This window comes from Psittacula echo (assembly GCF_963264785.1).
Source record: "Psittacula echo genome assembly, chromosome: 4".
In the NCBI taxonomy this organism is placed as follows: Eukaryota; Metazoa; Chordata; class Aves; order Psittaciformes; family Psittacidae; genus Psittacula; species Psittacula echo.
Window position 1 is genome coordinate 87,573,909 of NC_137738.1, and position 20,199 is coordinate 87,594,107.

The 20,199-nt window shown below is 39.2% G+C and overlaps 1 protein-coding gene across 6 annotated transcripts in view; it reads right to left on the bottom strand.

Annotated features, from left to right (window-relative positions):
* FBXO25 (F-box protein 25) overlaps window positions 1-15,290 on the bottom strand; it is a 32,040-nt gene extending 16,750 nt beyond the window's left edge. For 2 of the 6 annotated variants that reach the window (XM_080614620.1, XM_080614618.1), the window contains exons 1-5: window positions 15,177-15,290; window positions 12,573-12,714; window positions 5,535-5,638; window positions 4,372-4,421; window positions 2,569-2,661 (exon numbers count right to left, since the gene is read on the bottom strand). In XM_080614620.1, coding sequence (XP_080470746.1) covers window positions 2,569-2,661; window positions 4,372-4,421; window positions 5,535-5,638; window positions 12,573-12,709 — 384 coding nt within the window. In that variant the 5' untranslated portion in view covers window positions 12,710-12,714; window positions 15,177-15,290. Of the gene's footprint in view, window positions 1-2,568; window positions 2,683-4,371; window positions 4,422-5,534; window positions 5,639-12,572; window positions 12,715-12,832; window positions 12,900-15,176 lie in introns of those variants that run through there. The other 4 variants (XM_080614619.1, XM_080614616.1, XM_080614621.1 and 1 more) reach the window with 3 other exon arrangements.
* Between the last annotated feature and the right edge of the window lie 4,909 nt (window positions 15,291-20,199).

Consider the following 20,199-nt stretch of genomic DNA (forward strand, 5'->3'; position numbering starts at 1 on the left):
CATATTACTGACATCTACAGATTGGACTGGATTACAGATGTTGCAACTTGTTAGATACAACACCACGAAAGTTTCTCAAGTCAACAAGTTCTATGGCTACAGTATGAGCAGCAGCTGTCATTCATGTTGATCCTATTTCTTAGCAGCTCAGTAACTTTTAAGGTCTTAAATGTACCGCTTCTGTACATCTGTTGTCAGATGGCCTGCATCACCTCAGAGAAATCAAGGCAAAGACATAATTAAGTTTTTGTAACCATAAAACCCCAAAAATTTAAGAATTTGCAAATAAATTCTAAAATGTCAAATGGATTTTGGAAGCATGCCTGCTATTTTAAATCCATCCTCATTTCTTCAGATCTGCCACGACTGTAGGACTGGTCTGGATCACAAAGCCAAATTTCTGAATTTTAAAGTATTGCACCTTTCTCAACAATCTGAAGCCTGGCTAATGAACAGAAGAGAAACCAGTCAATGTGCTGGTCAATGTTAGACTTTGCACTTTGTTCCAATCAAAACATTTGAGCAACCCAGCTCAAGCACTGCAGCATCTGAAAACCACATAAAATTCTAGTTCTGGATTCATTCTACATATTCACCACTCAAGTGAGGCACTACAGTTGGCACTTCATAGAATCATAGAACAGTTAGGGTTGGAAAGGAACTTAAGATCACCTAGTTCCAACCCCCCTGCCATGGGCAGGGACACCTCACACTAAACCATGTCACCCAAGGCCTCATCCAACCTGGCCTTGAATGCCGCCAGGGATGGAGCATTCATAACCTCCCTGGCCAACCCATTCCAGTGCCTCAGCACCCTCTCAGTAAAGAATTTCTTCCTTAGATCCAATCTAAACTTCTCCTGTTTGAGTTTCAGCCTGTTACCCCTTGTCCTATCACTACAGTCCCTGATGAATAGTCCCTCCCCAGCAACCTTGTAGGCCCCATTCAGAAACTGGAAGGCTGCTATGAGGTTTCCACACAGCCTTCTCTTCTCCAGGCTGAACAGCCCCAACTTTCTCAGCCTTTCTTCATACAGGAGGTGCTCCAGTCCCCTGATCATCCTCGTGGCCCTCCTCTGGACTGGTTCCAACAGTTCCATGTCCTTTTTATGTTGAGGACACCAGAACTGCACACAATACTCCAAGTGAGGTCTCAGGAGAGCAGAGTAGAGGGGCAGGATCACCTCCTTTGACCTGCTGGTCACGCTCCTTTTGACGCAACCCAGGATATGGTTGGCTTTCTGGGCTGCGAGCGCACACTGCCGGCTCATGTTCATTTTCTCATCAACCAACACCCCCAAGTCCTTCTCTGCAGGGCTGCTCTGAATCTCTTCTCTGAATCTCTGACCCAGGTGTAGGACCTTGCACTTGGCACAGTTAAACTTCATAAGGTTAAACTTCATAAGGTTGGCATCTTCACTTGGCACTGAAGTTATAATACAAATCACTTTCTTTAGGTGCCTTTTTTAATTACTCCTGTTTGAGGCTGAAAAGCCTTGGGAAAGATCAAGGTTCTTGTTTCTGCTCTCAAAACAGCATTAAACAAAGCAATGTTCTAAACCACAATGCTACATATATAAAAAAAAAAAACAAAACTGCAAAGGGAATAAAACAAGCAAGCACCCTAACCACTGGCCTGGAAATAAATCCTTTTTGCTTTGTTTCCTACAGTCCCACATCTCTTGTTTTTCTGGAAGTATGAAACATTGTCCCAGCTTTACAAGGATGGGTAGAAAGTGTTTTCTCTCCAAATACTCTACAACATAGCGGCAAGGTTGTGTTTATTTAATTTGTGTCTCTTCAAGATGGATGCATTCCAATCACTACATAATTTGTGAACAGCCTTACCACTGAACTGAATTGTAGTCCTGATACTTCTCACATTTTGAGCTTCTCCAAGAGTTGGAAAAAGCACTTTACTACTTCAAGTTAGAAGACAAAAAACTTGGGCTAGAAAAAGATCAGTATCTCCAACAACAGGTATTTCCAAGGAGTAACTGGTTAGACATTGAGGAAATTAAGGCTGGAGGTTCAACTTTAAGGGATATCAAGAAAGGCAACAGCATCTGTATCTCATCCTAGCTTAAGTGTGCCATGAATCACAGGACTGCTAAGAAGCTTCAGAAGAAACAAATTGCAGAATACTTACAAATCAAAGATTCTTCTGGAAATTGCTATTTTAAACACATTTAAAATGTAGTAAAGTATATTTAAGGTGAATTATGCTTTACTATTTTGGGTTATATAGGAATTATTTTGCCTTTAAAGAGAGTTCACCACCCAGACTGATGAACAACAAGTGAAACTACCACCAGTGTTTCCCTGTAAATACACATCACAATGTCCATCACCATCCTCCGCAGGCTATAGGCTTTCACAGAACAATATAATGAATTTCCTCCAAAGAAAAATTGCTCAGTTTGAAGTTGTGTCATCAGTATAAATTACATGTGAACATGGTATTACAGTCACAAATAATCTGCTGTACAGGGCAAAATTATTTCTTTTGTACACATAGGCACATCAGCAAAAGCATTTTTAAAACAGGCATATAAAATAAAGAGCTTACTTTGACCACGTAATTGAACCTTCTGATGTCCTGAATTGCACTTGAAAAGTCTAAGCGGTTAAAAGCTTCTCCCAAAGTGCAATAGCCATGTCTCTGAGAGGAAGAATAAACACACTTTAAATGGAGAGAAACAAAGACAAAATTGAGGAAAATATTCTATTAATTACTCTGCTATGCAACGGATGCTTATGTATACTATGCTCCCTGGAAATATAATGGATCTAGACTAAAGATTTATTTATTTTCTTGTAGAACAAATGAAACCAGATACACTATTTGGAACTAACAGGTGCGTAGGCAATATGACTTGACAGCAAGGCCTTTAAATTCATACTAATCATGCAATCTCTAATCACTGCTATTTGAGTGCCCTGGGAATCTACTCTACTATTGCATGGGCACACACTGGCGCTCTCTTCATGACAATCACATTCTCTATTTGCCTTGGCACAAGGGAGAGCTGTTTGTACAACAGCCTGAGTTTACAACTGTAAGCATTAACTGTCTGAGTTTATGCTCATATTTGAGGGTAGAAACACAGCTACTTGCTCCTGGGGCTGGAAAAACAAATGGTCTCAACATCTAGAATTTATTTTGTGCGCTAAAACTTTAGGCACAATTTTCCTTAGGTACTAAGAGCAATTGCATTTTCTTTTGATACTTCCGCACAGGTGTCTTAAGGTGAAAATGGAAGTTTCAGAGGCTTGAGTTGTGGAACTACTTAAGGTGGTAGCAGCAGCCTGAAATGACATGGGGTCACATAAGCCAAGTACAGTTAGAGCTACGAAGCCACATGGGTGACTTGGAGTGAACACAAAAAGACTAGAAGAAAAACCCTATAATTGGTGATACAGATACTTGCAGAGCAGTGTGCTAGTATGGCTCCTCAGCACAAGGGAGGAGAGGGATAAATAATTATCTGAACTTTATTCCTACACAGACTTCCTCAGTAAATTATGTGATGAAAAGACAGCAGTACAACTTAACCCAATGAAATCCAGCAACAGGAGACAATTAACTATTCACTGCAGAGTGGTAGTAATTGCTGTCTATTGGTTAATGACCAAATTCATGATTGCACTGCTTGCTCATCCAAGTTAATACACCCAAGACCCAAGCATGCTGCATACTTACAACATGCACAACTTGGCTGGCTAATAGCAGGAATTAGCACTTACAGAAAACAAAAGTAATGTTCAAATTTAAATATTTGTGGCTGTTCTCTGGCTGAACTGTTATGCTTAAACACATTAACATAAGGTACATTTCCTTGAACAGCTGGAAGCAGATTTCTATGAAACTTCAGCTCTACCTTTCTCAATGGCGCATTATGACAAAATGACTCAAAGAGCATCTCCTATTTCATTTCAGCTATATACCCGAGCTTGTTTTGATTTTCTTTATTTTCAGTGCTCTCCCATGGCACGCTTCACATGTTTCTTATCAAGACCTTCCTACTTTTGTCATTTTGCCCTAAAATTCAGTATCCAGTTTGACAAACAACTTTCCTCATTGTGAAACAGCCATTTCAAAATCAAGAAAGATTATAACCTGTACGGAAAATTACAGTACCTCTAAATTAGTTTCAGATTAGCTTAAATTGTTGCTCTGAATTTTTTGGTTCAAGTATGCTCATTCCTTGCTACTCTTCATTCTGCTACTTAACTTTTAACTTTTTACTCTAAGCTTCTGGATTTATACAAATACTTGGAAAAGATTTAATGATTACTTGTAACCATCCCAATTTTGTTGATTAAGAAGCACAAAGACCGTAGGAATTGACCCACTGCATGCAGGACTTACCTCCTTGGTGCTTTCTTTATGAACATAGATCCACTTTTCACGATAAAAACCTAAAATAAAAATATAAGCATTTTTAGGCTTCTACTTTAGAAAGGTGAACAAAACAGACCATGCTCAATAAAATGCTTCATAAGATATGAGTGATGGTAGAACAGTTTTAATGCAGGAAGTTTATAAAAGCTGAAGAGGATGATTAGAAATTTTCAAAAGTTATGTACTTCAAAAAATAAAGGAAGAATTAAGTAATTTTATAAATCAGAATTGGCACAGAATTGGCAGATGTAGCACAACTTCTGTCAACTGTGTACCAACAACAGTCAATTTCTTCTACAAAATGCCTGATCTTTTTTAACCCAACAGGCTCCTTAGCACTTAAACCACTAAAGTACAGAAATAGACAACCTTTTTGCTCCTGACCACTCCAACCCTCTAATCTCTTTTCTTCTTTAAAGGTGCCTGCTCTGTACTCACTTGGTTGAACGAGTTGCAGAATATTGCAGGGAAGTCAATTATACAAGACTAATCTAGGCAGACCTTCACCTTGCAGAAGTCTAGCATGGCATCAAATGAAAGCATGCTCTAAAATATAAGTCACTTGAATCTTTCAAAACACTTTAAGCTTAGAAAAGCCTGGGGAAGCTTGCAGCTTTCTGTAAGACCATCTCTGTTACAATTTTGGGAATATATAAATAATGGAGATAATTTTTCTTCCAGACGTTAAATACGGATGAAGTCTTTACCAAGAGCTGCAGGTGTTACTACAAAATGCATTTATGTATTAACTGATTCTGAAGTTGTATCACTAATCAGAAAGCTGATTTTGTAAGAAGCTCCCAAAAGCATCCAGAATAATTTAATCTAAAACTAGTCCACAAAATAGTGGTTAGTATCAGAAGACATTTACCATTCAAGAATGACTACTCTTAAATCAATTACCTTTGGCTCTTTGGGAAAAAAAAAAAACCACAAACCCACCCAAACCACACCATAGATGATCAATGACATAGTTCAAATAAAATGTATCACTTGTGACACCAGAACTTGTTCCCAATACAGAAGTACACATAGAAGGCTACTCTATAGATGAATATAAATTAATGGCTATTATACAATTTTGCTGAACCTACAGAAGTCTCCTAAAATAAATGAAAAACCAGCCTTACATTGTGTGTTATTCGTACAATGATCTTTTTTCCTTTTCTTGGCTGCAAACTCACAATCTTCAGTACTGTATATTGCTTCATCCTCATCATCACCAGTTATGATGCTGAAATAAACACATCTAATTAAACCAGCAGTGATTACATATATAAGATGCATATGGCTCATAATTCTCTGCATTAAAGTCTCCCAGCTGGAATAAAAGTTATATTTTTAATGATCATGTCCTACTTGGTGGTCTATAGCAACATTTATCTTACAAGAAGCTGTCTTGTTCTTTTCTTCTCAGTGGGGTTGAATTTTGTGTCAAAATTATTAAATACACAACAGTATCTTCCTAATGAGCACCTTAATAAGTCATTACTGACATTTAGGAAGGACTACTAAGGAGACAGCACTAAGTGGGTAACTGCCTGTCTGCGAAGCTCTGGTGTACAAAAATTCATTATGTGAAATGGACCAAGCCTTGAAAAACTGTGCACACAGGTAAAAGTCAATGCAGAATTATTGCACATCCTTGTACAGGCAGAAAGCCAGCAAAGACAGACATCTCTCTTACTACTGTCAACCTGGGGGCAAAGGAAGTCTTTCTTTTAACAAATGCCTAAATTGCAACATTGTACGTAACATAGATGTCAGACTCCTACTCATGCCACTGACAGGTAACTTGAAACCTAACACTGAGGACTATACTTAAAGATTACATAGATAGTGTATATATATAGACATACACACACAAACGCACATAAAGAAACTATTAAAAAGGTTTAGTTGGATAAACTACCCATTCCAAAATCCATATACGCTTAAAAGCTGTCTGTGCTACATAATGTCTGCAGTTTCAGAAAGTTTTGCTTTCCATTTTTGCAGATAATTAGAAGGACCAGCAATACAGATAAGAATGGGTGCTCATTTTTCTAGCACTGAGAAGAAAGATACTTCCTATGAAGGCCACAGTCTTGCACAGATAACCAACATAACTAAGGATATGAAGTAGTGAAGTTTTTGAGGTATTGTAGGACTATTTCATTTCCCCATTATTATTCCTGGACCAGAAGGTTCTATACAAAAATTCTCCCACTCATTACTATCTTTTTAATCTGAATTTGTCAGATGAATCTACCTATCAATGTTAGTTAGAACTTCAAATTTCACTAGCAACAGCTGAACACTAAAACTGAAGGACACCCATTTATTCAGAAATAACTTGTATTTGGGCATTAAGTGGCAAAAACCCAAATTCTATTAGCCTGTGCTACTAGCTTTACAATTAAAATTTTAAGGCTTGAACCATCTGTTAAAGAGGATGACTAAACAACACTGTAAAAAAGCCTTGGTTTTTTCATTGCTCTAACCAGTGAATGCTATCTCAGCTCAAAAATACACAAGTTAAGAAGATTCAGAAATAGAAAATTGGTTTCGTCTTCGGTTTAAATCCTGGGAAAGAAGCTAACATACCTCTGCTTCCAGACAGACCTCAATACAAAGAGAGGGCCTTAGTTCATGTCTTACCATTTTTAAAGCAGAGGATAATGACTCAACTTCATTATTCTATGCAACACTGCCAAATATTGTATCCGGTCAAACAGCAAAAGAGTTTGAAGAAAAGGAACCGGTAACTGACAAAATCCATCAACACTAACAGTTACTTTGATTACATAACAGTCCAATTCATTAGGATTTTTCCAAAGCTATCACAAATTAATTCTCTTGTAAAGCTCAATAAATGATTAATTATGTTTTTGCATATTGACTGAATCACCATGCATTGTGAGAAGTTACTGCAGAACTGAGAAGTTGCTGAAGAATCAGAAATAGAGTCCAAAGCCCAAAGAGTTTTATCATCCTAACAACAGAAAAGACTGGAGAGCTACGGCCTGATACTCTGCAATACAATGCAGGGAGAACAGAAACACCCATGAGCATTGATATAGTGCAATTAGGAGAGTGGGGGAGGCAGCACTCCTGAAAGCCTGCATTACAAGAGGAAAGTGACTGGCAGGATTCCTTCTTTTGTTCCCAAAGAGGAGAGGAAGTGTCCCTAGAAAGCAAACCAGGTCAGTAACATTCCTGAAGTGATTTAAAGCTCCTCTCCCCACCCCCAATAATATACACTTCCTCAAGCATCAAATAAACAAGGCAGCTTAAGGACAGTCAATTAATAGAAGGGCTTTTGAGGATGAAGAGGGCTATTTCAAACACCTCTGCTGACATTCAAATTCACCTGTGACATTCCTGGAATTCTTCATGTCACTTTAAAGATGAATTTAACTGTTCTCTCTGAGGATCTGCTCATATAAGGCTTTACTTCATGTTCTGTCTCACCTTACGTGAAGAGTCTTTCCCTACTTACCTGTAACCATCACCATTCTTCTCAACAAATTTTGAGTCTCTCACCATGGCAACAAGGGTGCCACAGACATCAGAAGAACGGGATGGAAATACAGGCACATCCCCAGAATCTGTAAGCCTTCCTTTCAGAAACCTCGAAAGCTGCTTGATGAGTAACACAGCTGCTCCACCATTTCCACAAGCAACCCCTTAACATCAAGCTAAGCTACAAGAAACCAAATCAAGTGCTGCACCTGCCATATGGTATAATAGAAGCCTTAATTTAATGTTTTTACCATAATACCACACATGACATCTGAGTGCACCTGGAAAGACTTAAATACATCCTTAATACTGCCAATTCACAGCTATTCTCACTTTCGTCTTGATAATGCACTTAAATTATTCTAAAGCTTACAAAAGCAAAGCACCTGGTGTCCTTAGGACTACAGTAGCCTACATAAAGCATCCAAGAATTCTGGCTTTTTCAAAAAAGTAATTTCATAGCAGTATTTAACCTCTTGGTATGACACTTAAAATGCTGGAAAACTAGACAGGGCTATCTGACCTTTCAATTGTTCTGAGTCATTGCGTCTTTTGGAGCAAAGGAATGCTCTCAAGTCATGCAATTACCTACAGAAGCACACTGAGTGTTTTAGAAGAGACTGAAAGCCATTTACAGTTTGACCCATAGAAAATCCTGAGTTGCACAAAGTAACCTTACAAAATATTTGTTAAATGCCAAAATTATCTAAAACTAGATTCAAATCTGAGGACTTCTTTTCAGTGCCAAAACCACTTTTGTGAACACTGTCTCACAGAACTGGACAAGAGACACCAGGCTTAAATAACTACCCTGCCAGCCCAAGTATCTCATATGAGCCTGACAAGCAAAAAGAGGACTATCACCATTATGGAAATCTAGTCATAGATTTTCATAGAACCAAAATAGTCTGGTTATTGCTTTCTTTTACCTTAAAAGAAAGCATAAAACTGCTTTACTCCTAAATTGCAGGCTACTGAGAAGTATTTATATACAATTCTGTAAGGCAGTGCTGTTTTCTCTCTCCCACCAAGCTTCAAGGATTCAGTGCCACAGCACTGGAAATAAATACCTGTGCTAGAATTTATAGGCACAAATTGCAGGTAGTCATGCCCAGAATTCAGCGCACAGAACTCAAGCGAGCACTGCCTCAACCACATTTTCAGCTCCTGCATACCCTGAATACAAGGCACTCTCCACCTGTTACATAACATTAATTATCCAAGTAAGAGCTACAGAACTGAGGGTCACCTTTTTCCCACCTCAGCTGCCATAAATTGAACTAATTTAAAGTGCAAATATTGCAGCATTATTTCAAATTATTTGAATTGCTCCTACACAAGTGATTCTGTTTGTTCAAGCATGGTTATCATGGGATCCACCCTTTTTTGATTAATTCATCACATCACTGGATAACTGAGATAATAAGGTAAAAATGTCTATTTTAATAGGAACATATTTTTCAAGTAAGTTATTTACATCTTGAAGGTTAATCTGTGAATCTGTTGGTGATACGATCTTCTTAATTTCTGAAAAGAAAGTATTTGCAATAGTTTAAAGAAAGTCTGGCAACTAACTAAGTAGCTATATTTTCTCCCACAAGAGACAACAGAAGTAAAAGTAAAGACTGTTTCAGTCAACAACATATCTTTAGTTTATTTCTTTTTAAAGGAAAACTGCCATAACTGCTCCCTAGAATGAAATACTCAAGTACTACCTTTAGCAATGATTTTACAAAATATTTTGATGAAAAATATTATTTATTAATGGGTTAGGACAGCCAGACTAGCTTACACCATGATCCCTCTTCACAGAGCAGTTTAAGAAGAGACAAGTAAGTATTTATGTATTGTTTATTATGCTTCTTTCACAAGGAAGGAAGAATTTTATCAAGCCTCATTCTTACTCAGTGCTACATCATGTTAATAAATATCCTAAGCTGAGCTGTCTATCCAATATACACAGATAACTGTTCCCAAATAGCTTAAAATGGTACACAGAACCAGCCAGCAAGACACAGTACACTGTTGTACTTCAATACAGAGCCCCACACATGGGATAGAAGAATCCCATGCCCAGGTATATGCTGGCTATAGACTGGATAGAAAGCAGGTTTGCAGGAAAGAAGCCAGGGGTCTTGTGGATATCAAGCTGAACACAAGTCAGCAGTGTGCCCTTGTGTTGCACAAGGCCAACTCCACCCTAGTCGGAGTTAACAAAAGCTTATCCTGCAGACTGAAAGAAGTAATCACCCTCCTTCATCTGACATGAGAAACGGCATCCGGAGTACTGTGTCTAGTTTGGTTCTCAATGATACAATAAAACATTGTCATACTGGAACAAGTCAAGTGGGGAGTTATCAAGGTGATTGAGTACTGGAGAACATGACACATGAGGGTAAGAAGAGAGCTTGTTCAATGTTGAGGTGGTGGTGAAGGGAAATCTGATCACTGTCAATATCTAATATAAGGGTATGAATAAGAGCTAGACTTTAAGGCTAGAGGAGGTGGGCAGTAATAAGTCAAGCGGTAATGAACACAACGTGTAATAAGAGAAATTCTTTTGAGATTGCGGGGTGGAGACAGCACAACAACAAACAAAGGAAAAAAAAAAAATCACAGTGAAAGTAATAGAACTTAGAACATGAATCCAGAGGGATTTCCATTTTTGGAAATGCATGAAGCTCAACAGGGCAAGGCTTTACACAATCCAGCCTCAACTGGCCCTCCTTTGTGCTTAGACCAAATGATAACCAGACGTCCTTTCCACCCTAAAAGGTTCTATAATATTGTGCAAATAGACATTAATTGCTGTTTAGCAGCAAAGTTTAACTCATAGATCCAAAGTTCAAGTTGTAGTCATAGATACAAAGTTCAAGTGGTAGTGACATTACTCCTAAGTAATGCTACTTTGTCAAGAAGTACCAATTTCAATTCTGTATTCTAAGTTCAGACAATATACATTTTTAACTGAATAGACATAAGCAGCATAAAATTTAAAACAGGGCTAAAGACAATGGTGTGGTTTGGCTTAGCTAAGCAAGCAGTGGGTAAGATGAAAATGGGGAACTGCTAAACACGAGGGCATCTGCCATGCAGTTGGTTGGTCCCAGAGTCTGAGATTCTGACAAACTAGCAAACTAGCCTAAGACACCCAAATCATGAAAGCTTTTCCACCCCACCGACAGAGCACTTCATGGCCAGTCCCTATTTCAGTCCTGAACTCTAATGCTCATCTTTCCAAAAAGAAAACAAAAAGAAAAAAAAAAGAAAAAAAAAAAAAAGAGCTAACTTAAAATTGTTTCTAGCAAGACAACTCCAAAGGAGATCACTAGTAAGTTCTTTCAAGTCTAAGAGGGGGGAAAAAAATAATCTAGCATTCTGTCTTGAAGAAGCAATAAAAATACCTCATTTTGATCTCTGAAAACATATATATGTATTTATTTAGTATCAGAAGAGCAAAGGTCTTAATGTTATCCATAAAAACACTGATCACTTATGTTGAATTGCCAAACAATATTAATTGAAGCAACCTACAAGATGGAATTACTTAGTAACTGCAAATGGCTATGAAAGTTAAATTAGATTTCTTTTCATTTGCCAACCATATTATTAAAGATATATGAAAGAGGAAAGAAAAGATTTTTTCAGGCGTATTTAAGGCCACTTTTGTGTCAGAGGCTTACTAAACAGTCTTCCAGACAATGTAGTTTTTTGTATCCAGAGTGGCTAGACTACGTAGAAAAAGAAGTCCAAGTAAGACCATTGGCAAAAAAAAAAAAAGAAAAAAAAAGCACTAACAGTAGGTCAAGAAGAGATTAATAATTCTTCACTGCTTGACAACCCTCTTGAAGTTTATTTCACAAATTTAGAATACACAGGTGTACAACTACAGCAAGTCCTAGCTTGCCAGTAAATTCCCTCTGAATCAGATCAGTTACTGTATCATTTACTGGACTAACAACAAAACACTGAAAGTTCCCTTTCCTCACTATGAGCACATTACACTGGAGTTTAAGATCAAGAATGCTATCCTTGAGAGTTACTTCTTCACGGAGAAGCCAAGTAGAAGTTTGTTCAGACAGAGCTACTGATAATCACAATATCACATCAGTCTGTGGGCATCTGCTATTACTTTATTTAACTAGTATTTTTCTCACCTCCTCTACAGGAGCATACACAGTCATATCTTGTGTTAGAGAATTACCATAAAATTATGATTACTGTGTATTTTGGACTGCCTTAAGCAAACAGTCCTAATCCAACACCCAGTCAACAGAAAGTCTTCATTTATTTCCAGGTAACATTTCAATATGCCTGTTGCACTTGCAATTTGTAAGTATCACTTAGCTTTAAGTAATACTTGACAGGGTTGGATTTTTTTTTAAAGATATACAACATAAGATGGGATTCATCTGCATAAAATAAGCAACTTGCAAAGCAATGACAAGAGGCAGAAAATCTCCATAGGGGTCTCCTGTCTGTCTAACTAAACTAAACACATGGTTGCATTTGTATACTTCTAGCATATGCAGATGATATCATCTACCACAAACATCTGCAGCCTGAAATTAAGTCAATCTTTGTCTTCCCACCTGCTATTAACTCATGCAGAATCACTTTTTCTTTTTTTTTTTTTTTTTAAGAAAATAAAAAAATAAACTTACACAGTGTGACTGATACCCTTCAACTGATTACTCTCATCCTCAAGTGCAGGACTGAAGGTTTCACATCGTTTCCATCCATCTTCTGTTTTAATCCATCTCCATCCAGGGGATCTCCAGTCTTGCCCCAGAAACGGCATGGTTTCTGTAGAAGCAGCAAGAAGATTATTTGTGTATTGTATTGTGTATGCAATTATGCAGAAGTTGCAAAACCAGTGGATGTTTCAATTTTCTCTTTAACCTTAAAAATAAAAAAAGATTACCTTGAGGAAAGAAAGTTCTCTGTAGAATCACAGAACGGTTTGGGTTGGGAGGTACCTTAAGATCATCTAGTCCCACCCCCTGCTGCCATGGGTGGAGACACCTTTCACTAGACCACGGTGCTCACAACCCCATCAAACCTGGCCTTGAACACTTCCAGGGACAGGGCAGGCCACAGCTTCTTTGGGAAACTTGTTCATCACCTCACCACCCTCACAGGAAAGAGCTTCTTCCTAATATCTAAGCTAAATCTACCCTCTGTCATTCCCCTTTGTCTTGTCAGTACATGTTCTCGTAAGAAGTCCCTCTCCAGATTTACTGTAGGCCCCGTTTAGGTACTAGGGTGTGCCCAGACCCTTCTCTAGGCTGAACAACCCCAACTATCTGGGCCTCTCTTCACAGGAGAGGCCACGAAGGTGATCAGAGGCCTAGAACACCTCTCCCAAGAATTACACACAATACTCCAAGTGAGGTCTCATGAGAGCAGAGGGGCAGGATCACCTCCTTCGACCTACTGGTCACACTTCTTTTGATGCAGCCCAGGACACGGTTGGCTTTCTAGGCTGCGAGCACACACTGCTGGCTCATGTTGAGCTTCTCATCAACCAATACCCCCAAATCCTTCTCTTCAGGGCTGCTCTGAATCCATTTTCCACCCAGCCTGTAGCTATGCCTGGGATTACCCCGACTCAGGTGCAAGACCTTGCTGAACCTCATGAGGTTGGCACTGGCCAGCTTCACAAGTGTGTCAAGGTCCCTCTGGATGGCATCCCTTCTCTCCAGTGTATCAACCAAACCACATAGCTTGGTGTCATTGGCAAACTTCCTGAGGGAAAACCATGCCCCGTCATGGTTTAAGCCCAGCTGGTAACTCAGAACCACGCAGCTGCTCACTCACTTTCCCCTCTGCTCCCAGCAGGATGCAGAGAACTGAAAGAATGTAACTACCACAGGTTGAGATAAGAACACTCCAGTAATAAGGTATAACACAAACCACTACTGCTATCACTAATAATAATAATGATAAGGGAAATAACAAAGGGAGATAATATAAAACTAAAAATGAAAGGGAAAAAACCCCAACAATAAACACAAGTGATGCACAATACAATTGCACACCACTTGCGAACTGACACCAGCCCAACCCAAGCAGCAACCTGGGCCTTCCAGGTAACTCCCTGTCCTGGGTTCAGGTTCTTTTCCGGCGGGCGGTATCGTATTCACTTTCCTTGTTATTTCCCTTATGATTATTATTATTGGTGGCAGCAGTAGTGATTTGTGTTATACCTTAGTTACTGGACTGTTTTTATCTCAACCCGTGGGAGTTACATTCTTTCAATTCTCCTCCCCATCCCTCTGGGGGGTGGGGAAGTAGACTGTGTGGTTCTAATTTACAGCCGGGGCTTAAACCACGACACTTCCCCTAGTTTATATGCTGGTCATAACATGCTGTGGTATGGAATATCCCTTTGGACAGTTTGGGTCAGGTGTCCTGTCTCTGCTTCCTCCTGGCTTCCTGTGCCCCTCCTCACTGGCAGAGCACGAGACTGAAAAGTCATTGATTGGAGTAAGCATTACTGAGCAACAACTAAAACACTGGTGTTATCAGCATTGTTCTCAGGCTAAAGCCAAAACACAGCACTGCATCAGCTGCTAAAATGAGAAAAATAACTGTTGCAGCTGAACCCGGGACAGTCCCTGACAAAGACATTAAACAGCACCAGTCCCAGTACCAATCCCTGGGGAACGCCACTCGTTACTGGTCTCCACTTGGACATCGAGACGTTGACCACAACTCTTTTGAGTCCAACCATTCAGCCAGTTCCTCATCCACCAAGTCATCCCTCTGTCAAATCCATGTCCCCCAGTTTAGAGACAAGGATGTCGTGCAGGACAGTATCAAACGCCTTGCAAAAACCCAAGCAGATTACATCAGTGGCTCCTCCCTTATCCATCAATACTGTAACACCACTGTAGGAGGCCACCAAATTTGACGGGTACAACTTGCCTTTAGTGAAGCCATGTTTGCTCCAGTTCCCCTGCAGCCTATCGATACTGCCACCACCTCACTCCTCCAGGCAGGCTCCAGACACCTTCCCCAGCTCGTACTGCTCCTCACTCCTAGCCCCAGCTCCTTCCAAAACCCCTGTGCCCGCCCTGATCCTAACACCTCGTCCCACACGACTCCAGCTATACACACCCCTCAGACCGAATCCCAAACCCGTCAGGCCGTACCCACGCTCAGCCTCAATTCTCACACAGACGGTGCCACCGCCCCGCTCGCACGCCGTGCCGCTCACCGCTGACCCCACCGCCCCGACCATGCCGGCCCCCGCCCCAGCTCACCTCAGTACAGCAACACCACTCCCCACCGCGCTTCCGCTATTGACGGAAGTAACATGGGACTGTGCTCGCCCCGCCCCACACCACGCTGATTGGCTGTCGGCCGCCGCGTTTGTTGCTACCCGGCAGCGCCCTACGCCATTGGCGGAAGGGGTGTGGTGGCGTCCCCGGCCGGAGGCGTCACGTGACGGGGGGGGGGGGAGAGGCGCACGTGTCAATGTTTTGGTCGGCGGGGTCGGGGGGAGCGGGGATTGAGTGGGGCTTGTGACCGCTGTGACCCTGTGTTTGACCTATGCTGGTCATCAATAGCTGAGGTACATTAATAATTGAGAGCTCTCTTCCGTGAATACTCACTGCTGCTCATACCCAGCTGTTACAGGATTTTACCTGCTGGCTCCAGCATGTTCATATTAGTTACACATAAAGAAAACTGCAACAATGTGGATTTTACTTGTGTTGCTTTTTAGTACCCAACCATTTATTATAAGACTTTGTGTACATGTGGTTTCAATCCAAATGTCTAGAAATCCTGTGCTAATCAACAAGCAGATGTAAAGTGATTGTTGCCCATAGTTAGTGTGAAGCCATCCGCTCTACGGCAAGTGTAATTTAAGATCTCTGTACTCTCTAACAGAAGCATTTTTGCTGTTTAGTATTTTATATTTAGTGATTTTTCGGTGGGTTTTTTTTTTTGTTTGTTTGGGTTTCTTTGTTTTGTTTTTGTTTTGTGGGTTTTTTTTTAACAAAAGCTGATACATTTTCAAATGAACGCATTTAGACATATTTCCCATGGAAAGAAGAGTTGCAATCTTGAGAGTCCAAGCTCCTACCTATAAAAAATTCACCTGGGGTATTTAGGTTCCAAGCAGACTGACAAAGTTATTTTGAAATATTTTTTTATGTGTAGCACATGTCTATGTTAAAAATGTGCAAAAGAGAATGTGTTATTTTCTGCTGATGTGAAATATTAAAATAACATAATAGAAACTTGAAACTTTGAAGAGGAAAAGAGGAAACTTTGACCACTATTCTAATCAATCTCAGCAGCTCAAACAATTTGTGAGTAATTTAATAACGATTGACAGCATTCTGTTTCAGATATTCTTCATAAAATTTTATATGATTTTTTCTGTTCTGGTGCCACAGTCCTCATCTGGACCTTCTCTGTTACATTTTATTTAATGCTAAAGCAGTTTAAGCCTTTGCAGTCGAAATTGAACAAACTGGTCTGCAGTGTGGCTGTTAATTACTTTTGATTGTTTCAGAGGAATGTAAAGTCAATATTACATTAAACCCTTATGGTCTCCTGTTCTGCAACTGCCCTTATTGTTGATAGCAGGTACATGTGAGTAGTACAGGTGAGACACCAGATCATTGCCACATTGACATGAAATTAGAAGACCTAAATAAAATGGCAAATTCCATCTTCTCTATTAAATTATTTAGAGTATGATTTCTTTTTAATAAGTCACAGCAAAGGTGAATTCCCTAAATGAGTTTGCACTGATAGGAAGGCGATCTATTTTGATTTTAAGTTACTTTGCTTGTAAGTGCTGAGACACATGATTAAAAGCAAAATAAACAGTGTTACTTAGTGTGGCTTAGGATAACCTCATGGAGAAGGTGAAACAATATTCGTCAGTATTAGTACTTCCTGAGATACCTGGTTTGGAAATAGGCATCATGTTTATAGGATTCCCTTTCACTTTTTCTTAAAATGTACCTTGTGATAAATGCAAATGGCCTTCTCTCCCTCAGGAGAGTAATTTTCATTTTGCTGAGTAGTCTCTATACACATTTCAAAGAATGGAGTATTTATGCTGTATAATACCACAGCCTGATTCAGTTACTTAGCAACATTTAATGCTAACAAAAAGAAATCGAACGCGATACAGCAGCAATAAAATCTTTAGACAGCAGAAAGGAGCTAATTGCTACAATGAACATGGAAGTCATAATATTTTATAGGTAAAAAAAAAAAAAAAAAACAAATGGAAAAGAACACATAATTCAAGCAGTTGTCATTTTTCCAAGGAGCCAGTTGCTTTATAGTTCCATTTTTCAGGAGAGCTCCCAATCTGTGAAGAAAGAGCAAAGCTTGGACAAAAGTCTCATTGGCCAAAATATTGCTCAATGTGTGATTTCCCGTGTATTACACAGTTCTTCAGAAGTTTCATTTGTGGTTGGCATTATTTTTATTAAATCTTTATCATTAGTACTGCCAAAACAAAAGGTAATGGTGCTGCTCTTCCTTCATTAGGTTTATCACTCTCCCAGACTGTGAGAAGATAAGTATTTAAGAGTGTTAGGATAACTATAGGTGCATACAAGAGCATCCTCCTTCCTGGAGGCTTGGCTGCTGGGGCTCAGGAACAGCTCAGAGGTGGTGCAGCCCAGGGCATCCCACTTCATCATGGGAACAGTGGAGAGCGATTCCCCATCCTGGCTTGGCCATGCAGCCTGCTGAGCTGGGCCCCCACTAGACCTGCATGCTGACTTCCCAGCTTGACCTTGGACCTTGGCAGAACCTGGCCACCATCTGTGAGCCTGCACTTACCTGCTTGCTCCATGCAGCAGCCCCTGGATGGTGAGGCCCCTGCCTCGACAGTCCCAGGATCCCTCTTTGCTCTTCCTGGTCCACAGAGATGTAAAGTAATAAGACAAATTGCTCTCCAAAGACCCTGGGAAATGGAAAGTCTTTATGAAAAGAAACCTCTTACATGAGCTTTGTGAAAAAACTGAATTCACAGATATACAGTAGGTTATTAACAATTGCATTCAAAGATGTAATTATTTCCAGCAGATTCACAAACCAATGTTGGATGTAGAATTTTAATATGAGATATATTTTATTACAATAATTCGCTGGCAAATGCAAAAAACATTTATTTTGGGTGGGAGAAACACTATATAGTGTAGGGCAGAGAATTTTGAAAGCTAGTAATTATTCTAGGAAAAAAAAAAGGTTACAGTTTGATGGGAAATAACATTAAGGCAAAATAAGAGAGAAAAGCATGATTTTAGTTAAACTCCAGAGAAACAATCTGAAAAGCAGCATGTACCATATCTTGAGATAAATCTTTAATTGAAAGCACTGGGACACCAGCAGAAATTACACTGTTTGATCAATGACAGGTTGGATACTGCAACTAGCTCACTCACAGTGGGGGAAATGTGAGGTCAGAACTAAGTTGTGGAAAAGAAATTTTCATGTTTCAAAGAATATGAGCTTTGCCTGTATAAATGAGAGAGAAAATAAACAAACTCGTTTAGGAATCTGCTGTATGAGGTGGAATTTCATGGCAGTTCATGCTGTAGAAATCAGCAAGAAATTACTTATAAAAGTGAGGTTCATTGCTTTTATGCTAATGAAGGATGGCAAGAGATTTTCTAACCTTCTACTTGAAACCTTACATGAGAAAAAGGCAGTTTTTAGAAGCAGACTTGTCTTATTCATAACTTACCAGCTTTTCGCCTTATTTGTATGCATCCATACAACCAATAAATTGTTTTGGATCAGTGGTTTCAAATATGTTCATCAAAGAAAGTGATTGCTGCAGCATAAGCTAGAGACATACAGCTCAAGGACAAAATGGATCAAAACTGGAGACAATATTGTTATAATTAAAATAGATATAAAATGAATCTGTAGGATTAATAGGAGAAAGATTCTCCTTTTCCTCTTTTCTTCCTTTCAGCTTTTCCCATAGGAAGAGTTGGAACAAAGAAATCTAATTAATCTGAAAGAGAAGCTTAATCAGTATATGAAGGGGGCTATATGGTGTAGTTGAATCTCACTGCAGGGAACTGAATGAAATCTACTAGAGGTACTAGGAAGGCTTAGAAAAGTATTGAACTATCGGTCTACTGTTCAGCAGAGTGATATGCTTGGTGTTTACTAAAATGCTCAGCTAAAGGAGATGGCTGACAGAACTGCTTGCTGCGAAAGGTAGGTTTCCATAGGCAGGCAGAGATAGAGAGAAATAGGGGTTTCCAGTGAAAGATAACTAGACAACAGAGAAATTAGATGTTCATGTTCATCAGTTTGTCTGGACCTGATAAATCGGGTTACTTAGACAGTAAGACATCTTAAAGATACTAGCAGAAAACCTGTGGAGGATTGCGGAAGTGGCAGAGCTGAGAAAATGCAAATAGAGTGTCTATTAAAAAAAGAAAAGAAAAATAGAAACAAGAAATTATAATTTGTAAATTTAACTTTAACTTCTGGTGGAAAAATCTGGAACTAACATGATCTCTCTTGTGAATAGAGTGTATCGTAAATTCGTAGATGTTAGAAAACAGGCAGGATCTTTAGGAATGTGAAAAGATACACTAAGAATTAAAGATTACCTTGTAGAAGTGGTCTGAAAAACAGAATGAAATTCCCTACAAACCTTGTTTTGTATATCTACTTGTAATTGCAACATCTGTCTATAGTGTGCTTCTATCCCGTCTAGCTATGCCTGTGATATAACCACTGCTTAATGGAATTGTGTAAAACCAATTACTAATGCTATCGATAATGTCTTTCTCTCATCAGCAGAAGCTATATCTGATGTAACAGTAACACTACTAGCATAAACCTGACCATTTAGGAAATAAAAACTAAAGCATTTTGAAGAAAAAAAAAACCAAACCAATGTGAACTATACTTAGCTTTTGCTTATACTGGTAAAGCGTCCTTAAATAACAACTCTATTAGTCAACTTATGTTGTCTTGTTTATGGTAGTGTGAGAAAAGAATCAATGTGAGAAATCAATCAATAATTGTAAAGAAAGCCAACAATCACATTTTTATCTAAATGTTTCATCTATGTGAGATGCAGAATCCTAATTTACAGCAATTCAAGATAAAAATATATGTGTTTGTGGTTTACACATACATTCAGTTCCTGCACTTCGGCTCAGTGATGTCAAAGAAATGTGGTTCTGGCTTCCTAAACATTGTGTTTCAGGTTTGCTTTCTGAAGTGAACTGCAGATGCACAGTAAGGAAAGAAAAAATGTCTTGTATAATAAAAAGCCTG